The 16128-nt window shown below is 42.5% G+C and overlaps 1 protein-coding gene across 5 annotated transcripts in view; it reads left to right on the forward strand.

Moving 5' to 3' along the window:
- Qrich1 (glutamine rich 1) overlaps window positions 1-16047 on the forward strand; it is a 39786-nt gene extending 23739 nt beyond the window's left edge. For all 5 annotated transcript variants that reach the window (XM_028886959.2, XM_028886956.2, XM_028886954.2 and 2 more), the window contains 7 exons: window positions 3061-3238; window positions 3787-3941; window positions 6335-6449; window positions 12167-12275; window positions 12626-12777; window positions 13240-13330; window positions 15065-16047. In XM_028886959.2, coding sequence (XP_028742792.1) covers window positions 3061-3238; window positions 3787-3941; window positions 6335-6449; window positions 12167-12275; window positions 12626-12777; window positions 13240-13330; window positions 15065-15257 — 993 coding nt within the window. In that variant the 3' untranslated portion in view covers window positions 15258-16047. The remainder of the gene's footprint in view (window positions 1-3060; window positions 3239-3786; window positions 3942-6334; window positions 6450-12166; window positions 12276-12625; window positions 12778-13239; window positions 13331-15064) is intronic.
- Window positions 16048-16128: the final 81 nt, after the last annotated feature.

Genomic DNA, 16128 nt, shown 5'->3' on the forward strand with positions numbered 1-16128 from the left:
CTCAAGAGGCAGAGACAGGCAGATCTCTGTGAGTTCAAGGCTAGCCTCTGGTCTACAGAGTAAGTTCTAGGACAGCCAGGGATACATAGAGAAACCATGTCACAGGAAAAAGTATATTGTTGAAGTTGTGTGTGAGAGCAAATTTTCAAACACGTAGGAAGAATTTTGCCTTCAATTGAAATTACTTGATATTTGGGGCTGGATAGATAGTTTCAGCAGTAAAGAGCACTGGCTGCTCTTCCTCGGGACTTGGGTTTCAATTTCCAGCACTCATAACTGTTTGTAACTACAGTTCCAGGAGACCTGGCATTCTCACACAGACATGGATGCAGGCAAAACATAAAATAAAAATAAATCATTTAACAAAAGAAATTACTTGATATTCTTCAGATTTTAGGGGTATTTGGGGATAAGGGTTGCTGGTAGGGTTGCTTAGGAAGCATTGTTCAGACTTAGATATGTTGTAACAGCTAAGAACCTGTATTAGGGATCTGTTGTTTAACCTTTTGGGAATTGTAACTCAACACTCACAGATGTCACTTGTCTTATACAACTTAGCTGCGAAATCATTGATGATGTGATGTGCCCATTATTTTAGAATAGTGCCTCCTATCTTTAGTGGTGGCAAATGCCTTTAGTCCCAGCACTGACGGGTTGGGGAGGAGAGGCAGGCAGATCTGAGTTTGAGGCCAGCCTGGTCTACATAGCAAGTTTCCAGGACAGCCAGAGCTACATAGAGAAACCCTGTCTCACAGAAAAAAAGAAGGAGGAGGAGGAAGAAGAAGAAGAAAAAGAAAGAAAGAAAATGGAATATATTCTTTTTTTTTTTTGGTTTTTCGAGACAGGGTTTCTCTGTGTAGCTTTGTGCCTTTCCTGGATCTCGCTCTGTAGACAAGGCTGGCCTCAAACTCACAGAGATCCACCTACCTCTGCCTCCAAAGTGCTAGGATTAAAGGTGTGCGTCCACCACTGCCCAGCTGTGGATTATATTCTTAGGGGAGAAAATGTAATTTGAGAAAAATTATGCAAAGTAGAACTTTAAGCTGGCATGGTGTCACGTGCCTGTAGTTCCAGCATACTTAGGAAGCTAAAGCAGGAAGATCAAGAGTTTGAAGTCAGCCTGAAACCTTGAATGCTGGGAATTGTATGCATGGATCATGCCCATCTCATCAGGGAGGGGCTTCCTGGAACTTGTACCTTTACACTTGTAGGATTACAGGCGGGATTATACTTGTATATACCCTGTCTCCTGAAATGCTGAAGACTGACTCTAGGGCTTCATAAGTGGTAAGCCAAGCACCAGTGCTGATTCCAGTCCTTCATCATAGAAGACCACTCAAATTATAGTCTGGAAATAGGCCCCAGATATGGGTGTTTTTCTACCAGTTTAGGTGATTTTTAAGGTAGAACTGAGGTTTTTTTGTTTTGTTTTTGTTTGATAACAGAGTCTTAATTAACCCATTTAGCCTTAAAGCCACTATGTAGCTATGTATTGCCTTGACCTCTTTATCTCCCCCCTCTCCCCTTTCTTTTCCTTCTTCCAACTGCTGGAATTACAGATTTATACCACCAGGTTTGCAACTAAATTCTCAGAATCCCTACTCTGCACATTTGGAATTGGATATGTAATCTACAGTTTAGCAACTTTGTTTCTACTTGGGAGTTCCTTAGATATATGGCCTTCTTAGGTCCCAACCCAGATGTTTTCAGTCACTTTATAGACATTTTAATAAAATGCCTAAGTGTTTTATTGCACAGTGAATTTTCGAAGCAGTGTTTGAAAATCTTTTTACTTGGGGAGTTTTAAAAGATTTATTTATATATTATTTTGTATATGGTGTTATGCCTGCATGCCAGAAGAGAGCACCAGGTCTCATTACTGATATTTGTGAGCCACCATGTGGTTGCTGGGAATTGAACTCAGGACCTCTAGATAAATGAGCAGCCAGTGCTCTTAACCTCTGAGCCATTTCTCCAGCCCCTTAGGGAGTTTTAAAAGACTGAAACTTGGACTCTACCCTTTGGAGAGATTCTAGGGCAATTTGAGGTGTTGACCTTGTAGGGTTTTGTTGTTGTTGTTTTCTTTTACATGTATGTTTCTTTTTCTTGTCTTTTTTGGGGGAAGTTTCTCTGTGTGTATTTCTCTAGGTTTCTCCTTGGATGTCCTGGAACTTGCTTTGTAGACCAAGCTGGCCTTGAAATCAGATCTGCCTGCCTTTGTCTCAAGTGTTGGAATTAAAGGTGTACACCATCACTACCCAGTTTTCTTTTTTTGGTTTGGTTTTGGAGACCAAGTCCTCCTTGTAGCCTTAGCTGGCCTTGCATTTGCAATAAGCCTGGGCTGGTTTCAAACTTGAGGTGACCCTGCAACCCTGCCTCTGCCTCCAAAGTACTGGCAGTATTATATCCTGTATTGCCATGCTCTGTTTATATTAGTGTGTTTAAATGAGAATCAAGCGCTAGCAAAATGGCTTAGTGGGCAACAGCGCTTTCATCACGTCTGTCATCCTGAATTCAGTCCTTAGAACCGCATGGGAGAGAGAGAACTGACTCCACAGTTGTTTTCTGCCCTTCACAGGCACACCGAGGGCACACATGCACTTACAGGTGCATACAATTTAAAAATGTAACAAAAATATTAAATGAGAACTGGTGTAGTCAGAGCTGAGAAACATTGTGTTGGCCCAGTTATGTTGCTGCCATTGCTGTTTGTGCGGTAGGATAAACTCTCCAAAGTGAAACTAGGACAGCAAAAGGAGTTGGCTTTTGTTTTTCCTAGTTGAACGAGCAGTTAAGATTCATTTTCTGGCCAGGCGTCAGTGGTGCAGGCCTTTAATCCCAGCACTCGAGAGGCAGAGCCAGGCGATCTCTGAGTTCGAGGACAGCCTGGTCTACAGAGTGAGATCCAGGATAGGCACTAAAACTACACGGAGAAACGCTATCTCGAAAAACCCCCCCCAAAAAAAATAAGAAAGAAAGAAAAAATTCATCTTTCTGTCATTGTATCAAAGGACCTAATGAACAACAGTGTTGACCTGCTCTGATGGTTTCTGTCCCTAGGCACAGACTGTGCAGGTTGCTGAAGTTGAGCCACAGTCACAGCCACAGCCTTCACCGGAACTTTTGCTTCCAAATTCTTTGAAGCCAGAAGAAGGGCTTGAAGTGTGGAAAAACTGGGCTCAGACCAAGAATGCTGAGTTAGAGAAAGATGCTCAAAACAGACTGGCCCCCATTGGGAGTGAGTACTGGGGAGCCGGGGGCTGGGGTGGGTCTCAAGTGGAAGAGAAACAGAACGGCAGGCATGAAGCCTCTGGCTCTGAGGACTAGAGAATGTGCTTGGAAGTATATTTTGTGTCATGATGAACAGGATGTAGTCTTCACCCTGTGAAATGAGCAGGATTTGTGGGATTTGCCCAAGACTAAATTTTTAGGTATGTGAGTTTCTAGAGTCCACAAAAGACCAAGGAAGAAGGGATTTGGGGAGAACTGGCAAGTGCCAGTGCGTTGTGCTCAGAGCCTGTCTTGATGTACTTGCTCATGTTAGAGTGTGGTTTCTGGGTTTTCTGTTTTCATTTCTTGGCCCTTAGCGAAAGGAAACCTATTGGTGTAATAGTGTAACAGCCTATGTTACTGAGTTAATAGAACAGTTCTGATTACAGATGCAAACGGCCACTCCTAGCCTAGACCCTGTTGGGCAGTATGGTCTCTCCATTTAGCAGTGTGAACAACCAGTTAAGACATCACTATTGCCAGGACTCCCATTCACCCTTAGGACTTGTGTCACAGGGCGCCAGTTGCTCCGATTCCAAGAAGATCTGATCTCCTCTGCTGTGGCCGAATTGAATTACGGCCTCTGTTTAATGACACGGGAAGCTCGAAATGGAGAAGGGGAACCCTATGACCCAGACGTGCTCTACTACATCTTCCTGTGCATACAAAAGGTAGGAAGCCATCTTGACAGAACTGTGTTCCCGGTGGATGTTTCACATTACTCTAATTTAGGGAAATGACAAGAAGGGATAGAAGGACTATGCAGCACACCTGTAACCCCAGCAGTCAGGGTCTTTGAGTTTCTGCTGGCCAAGGCTACATAGATCCTGCCTTTTTTTTCTTTTTTAATGCCTGTGTGTTCACTTTAGAAAAAAGAATATATGCAAATAAGTATGTATAATTTTACCACCTAGAAAACCATGAGGGCTAGTGAAGGGGCTCAGCCCTTGAAAGTACTTGCTGTCCAGGCCTAGTGACCTGAATTTCATCCCCAGAATTGATGGTGGAAAGTATTTAGTGATTAGCTTTTTTTTCTTAAATTAAAATCATTTATTTATTATATTTTCTTAAAGTAAGTGCGTAGTTTTCATAAAGTTACTCAATCTGGTGCTCGAGTATAGCTTTTATTGTACCTTACATTAATACAAAACAATTGTTTGAAGGAGTATGGTTAAAATTGTATACAAATCTCTGGTTTTTCAGAATAACAGAGACTTGTAGATTGGCAGTTTGGGGAGCAGAGGTGGATTTTTCCATTCAAGGCTCCAGAGTAGGGCCCCAGTGTGGTGGTAGAGGGCTTGTTTTTCTGTTGGAGCGCACTGTGGGCTGGCTGTGAGAGCGGGTACCTTCCAGTTACTCCTTTCCTTCTGTCCTAAGCCATGGCTGCCTGAGTTACCGCATATGCTGTTTCTATTCATAGAAGGGAGTCTAGTCTAGTAATCTCCATTTAAAAGACTTACATGTGTTGGAGAGATGGTTCAGCAACTAAGAGTACTTACTGCTCTTATAGAGGACCTGTGTTCAGTTCCCAACACCTACATGGTGATTCACAGCCATCCCTACCTTCAGTTCTTCCTTCTGACCCCTGAGGGCACCAGGCATACCATGTGGTACACATAAATATGTATAGATTAAGCACTCATACACATAAATCTAAATAAAATTAAACATGGGCATGGTAGCATCTGCTTTTAATTCCCAGCAGGGTTGTGGGGGCAGAGGTTGATAGATCTCTGAGTTCAAAGCCAGTATGTTCTACTTTGTAAATTGTAGGCCAGCCAAGGTGACAGAATGAGTCTCTCAAAAAACTAAAACAAGCCGGGCGGTGGTGGCGCACGCCTTTAATCCCAGCACTCGGGAGGCAGAGCCAGGCGGATCTCTGTGAGTTCGAGGCCAGCCTGGGCTACCAAGTGAGTCCCAGGAAAGGCGCAAAACTACACAGAGAAACCCTGTCTCGAAAAACCAAAAAAAAAAAAAAAAACTAAAACAAATTAAAGAAAGAAAGAAAAAGATTTGCATGTGTTACCACTATACTCTTAATAAGAAGATATCATGCCCACCCTCTATCCACCTCTGTCCTTTTTATTTTTTTATTATTTGTTTGTTTGTTTGTTTGTTTGTTTTGGGGGATGTGGTTTCTCTGTAACAGCCCTGTCTGTTCTGGAACTCACTTTGTGGACCAGGCTAGGCTTAAACTGACAGAGATCCGCCTGCCTCTGCCTCCTGAGTGCTGCAACTAAAGAAATGCACTACCATGTCCAGCATCTATCGTGATTTTTTTTTATGATTTATTTTACGTGCATTGGTGTTTTGCCTACATGTATGTTTGTGTGATGGTGTTAGATCTTAGAGTTACAGACAATCATTAGTGGCCATGAGGATGCTGGGAATTCAATCCAGGTTTCCTGAAGAACATTCAGTCCTCTTAACAGCTGAGCCATCTCCAGTTCCCGATTCTATTTGTGATTTTTAAGAGTCATTTTATTTCGTGTGTATGTGTGAGTACCTCTGTGTATGTATGGGCACTGTGTGTAAGCAGTAGGGGCTGTGTGGATGTTGGGAACTGAACCTGGGTCCTCTGTAAGAGCAGTAAGTGCTTTTTTTTTTTCTTTTTTTGGTTTTTTGAGACAGGGTTTCTCTGTGTAGCTTTGCGCCTTTCCTGGAACTCACTTGGTAGCCCAGGCTGGCCTCGAACTCACAGAGATCCGCCTGGCTCTGCCTCCCGAGTGCTGGGATTAAAGGCGTGCGCCACCACCGCCCGGCCAGTAAGTGCTTTTAATTGATAAACCATGTCTCCAGCTTCCACCTCCAAGATTTTTTGCGACAATGCCTTGCTTATATGGATAGTATTCACAAAAGATCCCTCATTAATTCAGCTCTCAGAAACATAAAGGTATATTCATGTGATTCGAGGTATGCTGTGGAAATAACACCAGCTGGATAGTTCTTTTTATTGGAGAGAATGAGTAGGGTAAGGAAGTGGTTGGTGGTAGTGAAAAAGTGTTTTTCCAAAGATTTTACTTAAGAGACTATTGGTAACATTTGTCAATTACTTTTCTTTTAGTATCTTTTTGAAAATGGAAGAGTAGATGACATATTTTCTGATCTTTACTATGTTCGTTTCACGGAGTGGTTGCATGAAGTTCTGAAGGATGTCCAGCCCCGGGTTACTCCACTTGGTAAGAGTTTCCCTTGTCTTTGAATTTCCTTCTTTTCCACTTGAGTTTCTTTTTTTTCTCCTCCTCCTCCTCCCCCCTTCTTTTTTTCTCTCTCTCTGTCTTTCTTTCTTTTCAATGTACGTTGGTGTTTTGCCTGCATGTGTATCTGTTGTGTGAGAGTGTTGTGAGCAGTCGTGTGGGTTCTGGGAATTGAACTTGGGTCCTCCAGAAGAGCAGCCCATGCTCTTAACCACTGAGCCCTGTCTCCCACCCTCCACTTGCACTTTAAGAAGATGGGTAACTAAGTTGGTGTGGTGAACACCAGCACTCATGAAGCAGAGACAGGTGGATCTGTCTGAGTTCCAGGCCAGCCAGGGCTACATAGAAAGATCTTATCTCAAAAACCAAAGCAACTACAAGAAAACCCAATCAAAACAAAAACATAGGTAGCATTTCAAAAACAAAAGCAAGTACAAGAAAACTCAATCAAAACAAAAACATAGGTAGCATCTTTGGCTGGCTGCAGTTATAATGTGGGGGAAAGGGACAGTTTTGAGTCTCTGATGGTTTCCCTGATAAGAAAGGAACACTGTTCAACAGATTGTCCTGTTGATCCCAGTGTGTAACACTGGGGGCGTCCAGAACTGGTGTGATTACTAACAACTTTTCTTCTTGTCCAAATTTATTAATCAAAATAATCATAAGGGGGGGGGGTGGCTGGAGAAATGGCTCAGTGGTTAAGAGCACTGGCTGTTCTTCTGAAGGTCCTGAGTTCAATTCCCAGCAACACATGGTGGCTCAACTCTAGTGCCCTCTTCTGGCATGCAGGCGGAACACTTTATACATAACAAATAAATCTTAAGGAAAGAATCATAACTGGATGGTGGTGGAGCAAGCCTTTAATTCCAGCTCTTGGGAGGCAGAGGCAGGCAGGCAGATCCATGAGATCGAGGCCAGCCTGGTCTGCAAAGGGAGTTCTAGGACAGCCACAGCAGTTGCACAGAGAGACCCTATCTTGAGAAACAAAAAAAGAATTATAACCAGGAGTAATAGAATGTACTTGACATCCCAACTAGTAGGAAGGCTAAAACAGGAAGATTGCTTGTATGAAACAGCAAAAAGTTTAAGGCCAGTGTGGGCAGAATTGTGACACCATTATCTGAGAAAAAACTAAGTGAATAAAACAAACTTGGAATCATCATTACTTGTTTCTTGCAAAGGACTGAGGTTCTAAGTCCTGGCACCCACATGGTAGCTTACAACCATCTGTAACTCAAGTTCCAGGGAATCCAGTGCCTTCTGCTGGCCTAGCAACTGAAATTACATACAAATGGTTATCAACCGTTTGAGTGCTGAACATTGAGTCCAGATCTTCTGCTCTAAACCATCAAACCATCTCTTCCACCCCCTAAGTTTTGGTTTTCAGATAGGCATGATAGTCCATTTTTTTAATCCTAGCAATTGGGAGGCAGAGGCAGGCTGATTTCTGTGAGTTCCAACAACAAACTATCTTCCCTGTCTGGAACATTAGATCCTGTTGACCTATTCAATCCTTCCCTGATTGGTTTTAATTAAAAAAAAAAAAAAAAAGCAAGCCAGGTGATGGTGGGCACACATCTTTAATGCTAGCTCTCCAGAGGCAGAGGTAGCCCGATTTCTGTGAATTCCATGCCAGCCTGGTCTACAGAGTGAGTTCCAAAAAAAATAAAAAATAAAATTTTTTTTTAACTGTCCTACTGATTTTTTTTTTCCTCAACATTCAGAAGCTGAGATAGGATGATCTTGAATTCAAAGCCAGATTAAGCTATGTGTCAAGACCTTGATTCAAAAGAAAAAATTATGAACCATTGTATCTGTAGAATATAACTATGGATTTATCCAAAGCCAGCATCCTGGATAATATTTATGTCAAAAGAATACAAGTTTTTGCCGGACATTGGTGGCACACGTCTCTAATTCCAGGAGGCAGAGGCAGGCGAATCTGAATTTATGGTCAACCTGGTCTACAGAGTGAGTTCCAGGACAGCCAGGATTGTTTCCTGTTTCATAAAGAAACAAAAACAAACAAACAAATAAATGATAATACAAGTTTTCAGTAGAATATCTTAGTTAATTTTTTTTTTTAATGTATATTTTTCCCCTGGATAGTTTTAGAGGTCCAGCAAAACTGAGGAGGAATTACAAACTATTCCTGTATAAAGCTGGGTGTGCTGGTACATGCCTGTAATCTCAGCACTTGGGAGGTAGAGTCAAGGATGATCTGGATTTTTAAGTTCAGTTTGCAGTATATGTTTGAAACCCTGTGTCCAAAATAGAAGTTCCCATTGTCTAAGGTTCATAGTTTTACAGTAGGGCTCATTCTTAGACCTTTAATGGGTTTTGGTAAAGGTATGGATACATGTATCCATCATTATGGTATCAGTACAGAATGTTTGTGTGTATATACCACATCTGTGCAGGTTTCTGCAGAGACCAGAAGAGGGCATCATTTCTCCCTAGAGCTGGTGTTGGTTGCTAGGAAACAAACTTAAGTCTTCTAAAAGTACAGATTGCATTCTAACCACTGTGCTCTCTTCATCACTACAAAATATTTATTCTAAAAATTTGTTTCCCATTCATTTATCACTTTCCCCAAAGCCTTTGTCAACCATTGATAGTTTTCTAATATCTCCATAATTTTGCTTTTCCTAGAATGTCATAGCTGCTTCCACTGATTCTTTGGTTGATTGATTGATTGATTGATTGATTGATTGGCAGTGTCTCACTGTGTAGTGAGTCCTGGGTAGCTTGGAACTTGAGAGATTTACCAACCTTTGCCTCCAAAGTGCTAGGATTAAGGGCATATATCGCCATAGAACACATATCTGCCTATTTTTGCCTCCAAAATGTCATCATGGCTCAATTGGGATGACTTATTTATCCTTCTTGTGATTCATTTTTCAATTAGCAATGTGCATTTAAAACTCCTTTGTGTCTTTGTGTTGTTTGTTTGAGGCAGAGTCTAACAAATCCCAGGCTGGCCTCAAACTATATAGCACAGGGTGACTGAGTTTCTGATCCTCCTTCCTCCATCACCCAAGCTCTGCAGTTACAGGTATGTGTTACCATCCCTAGTGTAGATGGTGCTGGCAGTTGTACCCTTTGTGCATACTAGACAATCACTCGACCAACCACCCTCTTGGATTTTTTTAATTAAATATTTTGGTGTTACGTCTTGTGTACTATGTGTATATGTGTGATGACCACAGAGGCAAGAAGAACTGGAGTTATAGCTGGTTGAGCCACCATGTGACTTCTCGAAATAGAATACGGGTCCTCTGGAAAAGCAGCCAGTTCTTTTAACTGCTGAATGTCTTAAAGATGCTGTCTCTTTAAGACAAGGTCTTATGGCCTGGAGAGATGGCTCAGCAGTTAAGATCACTGGCTGTTCTTCCAGAGGACCTGGGTCCAATTCCCAGCATCCATATGGCAGCTTACTGTTATAAGTTGAATAACTGTCTGTCACTCAAATTCCAGGGGATCTGACATCCTTATACAGACATACATGCAGGGAAAACATCAATGCACATAATAAAAAAAAAAAAAAAAGACAAGGTCTTATGTAGCTCATGCTGCTCTCATTTATTCTGTAGCATTTAACTTTTTTTTTTTTTGTTTAGGACTTGGTTTGTTTGTTTGTTTGTTCTTTGTTTTGAGATAGAGTCTCTCTATGTACCCCTGGATGCCCTGGAGCTCACTATGTAGACCAGGCTATCCTGGAACTCAAAAGAAATGCTGAGAAGTCCTGGTTCTTAGGTATTAAGAAACTCTTTTGGTTTTCCACACAAGGCTTTTCTGTGTAGCCCTGGCTGTCCTGGAACTCACTCTGTAGACCAGGCTGTCACAGATGTCACAGAGATCCTCCTGCCTCTACCTTTTGAGTGCTTCTGGGATTGAAGGGATGCACCACCACTACCCAACCTATTAAAATCCCTTTTAATTACATAAATGAGAATAAAGTTAGGAAAGAAAAAAAATATAAACTGTTGAGGAGGCAGGTGGCAACGTCCTCCGCCAAGAACAGAATATGCCATGGTTTCCTTGAGGAGAGGGCTCTGCTCTGCTGGTCATCCTATATTGTAGGGCTTCATGCATGGAAAGAAGAGAGTGCTTGGCATTGCTGCTTTGCTGCAATGGACAGAGTAAATAGACCAGAGCGAGGCCAGAGGCTGCAGACGTGGTTGAACACTGCAATTCCTGCACTCCTGTGTCAGAGATGGTAAGGGTGTAAGTTCCAGGCCTGCCTAGGGTACATACTGAATTGCAGGGTAGCCTAAGCATCAGGGAGAGACTTGATCAGTGAATCAAAGAAACAACAAAAGAGCCAGAAATGCCTTCAAGAAATGGAAGTGCTTTAAGTAATCATAGAAATGAGGACTGTTGGGTCAGGCAGCATGGCGCATACCTTTAATCCCAGTACTCAGAGGCAGAGGCAGGCAGATCTCTATGAGTTCAAGGCCAGCCTGCTTTGTAAAGTGAGTTTCAGGACATCTAGAGCTATTAAACAGAGAAACCTTGTTTTGGGGGGGAGGGGAGAAAAAGTGAAGAGGACTGTATCGAGCAGAATTTTTTTCTTCCTGTTAGGAATTGCCACCTTTACTTTCTGACTATGGCATCTTAAAAGTCTTGGAGAAGTAGGCTGTGTCAGCGCATCTGCTAGACATGTCCCCAGTATACAGATACTTGCACATCTTTAAAAGACTTGAACACATGAAGGTGCCATAGTGGTCAAATCAAATAGCATGTTACTGTTTATCCAGGTTCAGACTGTTGGTCTTTTGAGCGCTGTAGCTATATGTTTACTCAGGTATGAGAGTAATACCTAGTATATTGGAGGAAACATGTAGCCTTCCCTTTTGTTCATGAAATTACCTTGCTTTCCAGGAATGGTGGATATATATTTTCCAAGTCTCTATGCCTAAACACCCTGAAAATATGATCTAAGGGCTAGAGAGATGATTCGGGCTCTTGCAGAGGACTTGGGTTCAGTTCCCAGCACCCACATAGTGCTTCACAACCATCTGTAACTCCATATCTGGGGAGTCAGATATCTTTTTCTGATCTTCACAGGCACCAGGCGGTTCACACAATGCACATACATACAAGCAAAACACTCATTTACATAAAATAAATCTAAAGAAAAGAAAATATGACCTAAGCTTCTTAAAGTATATAAGCAGAGTTTGGGTTATAGCTTTATGTAGTTTACTTTCCTTAAGCACATTCCTTTTGCCCTAATAATCTTTGATGGGTGTAGAGGGATTAAGTATCCACAGTCGTAGAAACATGTTTTTCTCCACAGATGCCTGTGGTTCTTCAGAGCAGCAGCACCTTGAAACTTAATGACAAACAAATAGTCATTATCAGTTTCTACCCTACAAATTTGATTGTGACCCAAGGGTCTTTGCTTTAACTAGCTCTAGATTTTTTAACCACATCCTAGGGATATTTCCCGTTAAGACTTGTAGAAACAAGGTCTATCCGGACGGTGGTGGCACTCACCTTTAATCCCAACACAGAGGCTGAGTTCAAGGCCAGCTTGGTCTACAAAGTGAGTTCCAGGACAGGCTCCGAAAGCTACACAGAGAAACCCTGTCTGGGAAAACAAGACTGTTCCTGTGTAGTCGTTGTCACTTCTGGTCCTAGTGTTTGTGGACCTCTGTCATCCAGTTGTTGCAGTGGTGCTCTGTTCTACCTAGGCTATGTTCTGCCCAGCCACGTGACTGAAGAGATGCTGTGGGAATGCAAGCAGCTTGGGGCACATTCCCCTTCCACACTGCTCACCACCCTCATGTTCTTTAACACCAAGTAAGTGTTCTGGAAGCTACGCGCTTAGCTACTACTGGCATCTAACTAGTGCAGAGAGTAGAAACACCAGAAGGAAGTTCTGTGTTCCTCTGACACATTTCAGAAATTGCGAGCTAGTTGGGGTCCATTTGGCTTCTTTTTTGTATAAGTAAATGGTAAGGTGCAAAAGCCTTGCCAGACCCTTTCAATCCATTTTAACATGGCTCTTACTCAGGACAATGTGCTTAGACATGGCCCTGCCCAGATCCTGGGAGTGGGGAGTGGTTTATCTGAGTCACTGATGGGCTAAAGGTAAGTCATTGTATCCTCCTGGCATCCCTCTTTTTGCCTTGCTTGCGCTTGTGGTCCAGGTACTTCCTGTTGAAGACAGTAGATCAGCACATGAAGCTGGCTTTCTCCAAGGTCCTTCGACAGACAAAGAAGAACCCCTCAAATCCTAAGGATAAAAGCACGAGTATTCGTTATCTGAAGGCCCTTGGGATCCATCAGACTGGCCAGAAAGGTAGTGAAAGGAAACAGGAATGACAGCAACCAGTGCTGCTTATCTTGCCTGCCTTTGTCCTTCTGGGGATGTATCTACAGTTGAAGTTGTCTGGATAGATTGTCTGCTTCCTTCTCCTTGACCAGAAACTCCAAACATTTCTCATAGAATCAGGGATGCCCTAGAGAACATGACTTGTTTCCTCCTAGTCACTGTCCATGCCTCCTCCCTTTCCTTTTTACCCAGGATTTCCTCATTGAGGTGGTTGAATGCTTAAAGTTACTGATCTAGGATTACATACACGAGTGCCAGGTCTGTCCTGTATGCGTTTGTTTTTAGTTATTTGTGTGTGTTTACACCCACACACATGCATGTCTTTGCATACGTGCCACCTTCCAAGTGGACAAAGCACAACGTGGAAGGAATCGGTTTTCTCTTTCTCCCTGTTGAGTCCTGGAGATTGAACTCATGTTTATTTAATAGTTACAGATGACATGTATGCAGAACAGACAGAGAATCCAGAGAATCCATTGAGGTGTCCCATCAAGCTATACGATTTCTACCTCTTCAAATGGTGAGGAGGCCTTCTATACTAACCATACAAGTGAATGTGTGTGTTTGTGTGTTGATGATAGGATTCACTCACCTACCTTCCAAGCACTGGAATTACAGGTGTGCACCACTAAATCTGACTTTTATATTTGGCTTTTGGAAATGATTTGCTCTCAGATTGAAACTGCAAAATGCCTCCCTATGACAAGATGCACATACAAAATAAGCATGCACACAGATGCTGAAAGAAAGTGGGACAAGGGTTGCCCGGGTTAGATTGCTTGTCCGGTGTGCCCTGAATTGAACCCGAACCCCCCGTACTACTAAAGAAATAACTTTTTGTTTGTTTGGATTTTTTTTTTTTTTTTAAAAAAACAGGGTCTCTTTGTAAACCAGGCTGTCCTGGAACTCGCTTAGACTAGATTGGCCTTAAACTTGACCTCAACAGAATCTGCCTGCCTTGGCCTCTTGAGTGCTGGGAGTAATGGTGTGTACCACCATACCCGGCCAAAGAAATAACTTGTTTGCTCTGCCAAAATGTGTAATATACACAGTACTCTGATATAAAGGAGATCACTGAACTCTTGACAGCTACTCTTTTGGAGACAGGGTCTCTCTATGTAGCCTGGAATTCAGTGAGCCAGTCTGGTCTCACTTACAAGAAATCTGTTTGCCTTTGACCTAAGATTGCTGGGATTAGATGTGTGCACCACCAGGACAGGCTCTGACATTGACTGTTCGTAGAGGAGGTGTAAAAATACAAAGCCTGGTTTTTTTTAATCACTTAATGAAGATGGTCCTGTACCATTCTGCCTCAGATTTGTTACTGCTGCCATCAACATAGGTGGGGGATGTTCCTTTCAGGTTTTTTTTTTTCTTTGTCCCAGCAGTTTGGTATATTCTCTTCATATTAATGTCAAAAGGAGCTTTTGTGGTTAGGGGTCTTTCTATTTCTATTAGATTAAAACCCTCACTTGTTTCTCACTACTCTACAAATAATCCTTATATGATGAACAAAACCTCTAGTGCACTCCCATTGCTTGTTCATGCCTGCTGCTTTTGGGCCATAACCATACTGTGCATCCAAGGGCATTAAGCTTTCTCTTCCTGACTGGATGCCTCCAAGGAAGCATTCCCGACTAGTTCCTCTGTAGCACTCAACTGCCACCAGTTCTTTCGTATTTGTGTGACTTTGTTAGGAGCTGTCTACTAACTGTTCCTGCTCACTTCCTTAACATCTGTACCTAATATAGACCTGGCACACACAGCCCTTCATTACCTTTGGGATTGCTGAATGAATGCTTGGGAGATGATGGAGTATGCTAAGTACTGAGTATGCAGCACTGTGTATAGACTACAGAGGAAGTGAGCTTAGTAACACATGTAGTGGTGGAGTAGAGAATAGTATGATTAAACAGCTGGAGCTAGATCTTGTAGATGGGGAAGTCTGCTGTGACTGTTACGTAGATTGAAATGTTAGTTTCTTGAGGGGCACATTCTGAGGAACACTAGGCAGGGACAGTGAGTGATTGATCACAGCGTGTTATATAGAGGACGAGAGAGGCAACTGTCACTGGCATCTACAGTGGTCCCAGCTGAGTTCCTGGCATGGTGTGTAGCTCCGTGGAACTCTGTAGCTGCGTCACACTTCAGATCTGCTGCCTCAAGAGCTTTTCATATAATGTATATTTTGGAGGCTCAAGCTGGAAGTGTTAAAATTATGCTAGTATCCATCTTTTACTGGAATATTCTTCAGCCCCCAGAGTGTGAAAGGCCGAAATGACACCTTTTACCTGACACCTGAGCCGGTGGTGGCTCCCAACAGCCCAATTTGGTACTCAGTCCAGCCTATCAGCAGAGAACAGATGGGACAGATGCTGACCCGGATCCTGGTTATACGAGAAATTCAAGAAGCCATTGCCGTGGCCAGCGCGACCACCATGCACTGAGGTGCCTCAGCCACAGTAGGAAAAAAAAATCCAGGAAAAACCAGACAATGACTTTTACACTAAAGAAGAGGCCTCCATTTTTTTTTCCCCTTTTTTCTTTGTTCTTCCTTTTTTTTTTTTTTTTTTTTTTTTTTTCCTTTTCTAATTGTAGTTACAGTGCTTTTCAGGCTACTTCTGTTAAATGTAAAAGACAACGCTGCCCCTTTCCATCTTCATGGACCTGGGCAGAACCCTTGGTTCATGATGCTCTGGGTTTTCTGACAGCCGGATGTCCTAGGAAGTGGCTGGCTTTTTCTTTCTCTTTTTTTCTTTTGTCTGGGGCATGGGGAAAGGGGCTTGGACTGTTGTGGGACAAATATGGGCCCTTCCCTTCCTCAAGGAAGATGGAGCTGCTGATGGATCTACCCTCCTGGGAATCTCTACGTGACCTTCACTTTGGCCTGGCAGGCTTGACTGACTACATGGAGCTACAATTTTTTCTTCGTGCTCAGACATAAACTTAGCATCTTAATGAAAGAAAAATGCGGGGAACTTCAATTATGATTTTATTAAAGACAATTTCTATTACACCCTCCTTTATGACAAGTGACATAGATGTTAAAAACTTTACCATGCCCTTTTTTTTTTCCCCCCCTTTTTTGGCCTAACATTGAGGCCTTAAACCTGAGGCTCCTGTGCCTGATGGAATTCTTGTAACATACACTTGTGTATCATATAAAGATACCACTCTTTCTCTTATGTATTCTTATTCTAGTTGTTTATTAAGAATGACAAGCACGTCTTTTCAACACTTCAGTGGATAATGTGTCTTTATTTGGGGGAGGAGCTTTTCGCGAAAGTGGAAACAAAACTGTTAATTGAATGGGCCAAG

The sequence above is a fragment of the Peromyscus leucopus genome, chromosome 7, assembly GCF_004664715.2.
Source record: "Peromyscus leucopus breed LL Stock chromosome 7, UCI_PerLeu_2.1, whole genome shotgun sequence".
In the NCBI taxonomy this organism is placed as follows: Eukaryota; Metazoa; Chordata; class Mammalia; order Rodentia; family Cricetidae; genus Peromyscus; species Peromyscus leucopus.